The 1,631-nt window shown below is 50.8% G+C and overlaps 1 protein-coding gene across 1 annotated transcript; it reads left to right on the plus strand.

Annotated features, from left to right (window-relative positions):
* Nucleotides 1-785: 785 nt before the first annotated feature.
* LOC105310984 (tubulin alpha-3 chain-like) lies at nt 786-1,626 on the plus strand (the record flags this gene model as incomplete). The annotated part of the gene is made up of 2 exons (XM_011387050.2): nt 786-974; nt 1,279-1,626. Coding segments are annotated over 2 exons (537 nt in total), but the record flags the coding sequence as incomplete, so codon positions are not given.
* Between the last annotated feature and the right edge of the window lie 5 nt (nt 1,627-1,631).

The raw sequence follows: 1,631 nt of genomic DNA on the forward strand, positions 1-1,631 counted from the left end.
GAAGATCCTCGCCAAATCTTCAAGTGTGCTCCTTCGAATCCTTCTGCAGAAAGGAAGAACGGACACATGGGTATGTCCGTGACCATGTTAGGTGAGAAACTGAAAGGTAGTGCTTGAAATGTGGGGCTCAATTCCTGATTTAGGAAACTCTCACATGCAGAAAAATAAGCTGCTTTGCCAGCAGTAAGATGGGCCAGTGACAGATTTATTTGTGACTGCCTCAGCCCCAGGCAAGTGGTCTTACAGACCCTGCCTGCAGGGTGCCGGGCGACGTCCCATCTTAATGCTGTGCAGGACAGTCTTGACCTGCATCTCAGATATAGGACGGTAAGTAGAGAACATTCGCTGGGTTCCTCCAGGTTAGATGCCTGAGGTAGTTTCCAAAGAGTGTACCTGTCACTGGCCACCCAGGGGATGACAGAATGTCACTTTACAGTCTGGGAGACCCAGGCCACACAGCATGCTCTGTTAACACTGCCTGGCAAAAGTCACGCTAGCGTGGTGACTGTCTAGTACTCCAGTGTTTTCCCTTTAATTATACCCTTTCATATAAATATGTACATGTAGAATTGCCTAGGCGGGGATGGGTGAGAGCTCTGCTCCCTTTTTTGGGAATAGGTCAAGCTGGTATTTGAGTTACCTCCCTAGAGCCATAGATTGCAGTTGTGATCTGTATATTAACATAGAGGTGCTCTCTGGTGCTGTTGACCTACAAGGAACAGCATGTGCTCAGTATAATTGCACGGTCTCCGAATCTCTCCATGCTGGTGAATTAACAATCATCCTTAAAGACCTGCGGCACACGTGTCCTTGTCCTCATTGTAGATGAAGTGCGCACAGGGACCTACAGGCAGCTCTTCCATCCGGAGCAGCTGATCACTGGAAAGGAAGACGCAGCCAATAATTACGCCAGAGGCCATTACACCATCGGCAAGGAGATTGTTGACCTGGTCCTGGACCGGATCCGCAAACTGGTAAGATCACTGGGAAGGCTTCCTGTTGACATTGTCCTGGATGAGAGAGTAGGCCTTGCATTGGGACCAGGAGGTCATTTTGGCAAAACCCAGGCCAGAATTGTGACTCTGTCATCTTCCTTTCTGAAGTGCATTCATACATCTTAGTGTCTGCTTTGCCTCACCTCAAAGTGTAATGCATGTTCACTGGGGACAATTTGAATTCATGTACTCTTGTAGAGGCAAGGAGAAGCAACCCGCAGCCTGTTGGAGACTGGCGGTATGGCGTATGCAGGTATTAATCATGGTCTCTGCTTTCCCTCAGGCGGATCTGTGCACGGGCCTGCAGGGCTTCCTCATCTTCCACAGCTTCGGGGGCGGCACCGGCTCTGGGTTTGCATCTCTGCTCATGGAGCGGCTCTCGGTGGACTACGGCAAGAAGTCCAAGCTCGAATTTGCCATTTACCCAGCCCCCCAGGTGTCCACGGCTGTGGTGGAGCCCTACAACTCCATCTTGACCACCCACACAACCTTGGAACATTCTGACTGTGCCTTCATGGTGGACAATGAGGCCATCTATGACATATGTCGGCGCAACCTGGATATCGAGCGGCCCACGTACACCAACCTCAATCGTCTGATTGGGCAGATCGTGTCCTCCATCACAGCCTCCCTGCG

This window comes from Pteropus vampyrus, unplaced genomic scaffold (genome assembly GCF_000151845.1).
Source record: "Pteropus vampyrus isolate Shadow unplaced genomic scaffold, Pvam_2.0 Scaffold20004, whole genome shotgun sequence".
Lineage (NCBI taxonomy): Eukaryota > Metazoa > Chordata > Mammalia > Chiroptera > Pteropodidae > Pteropus > Pteropus vampyrus.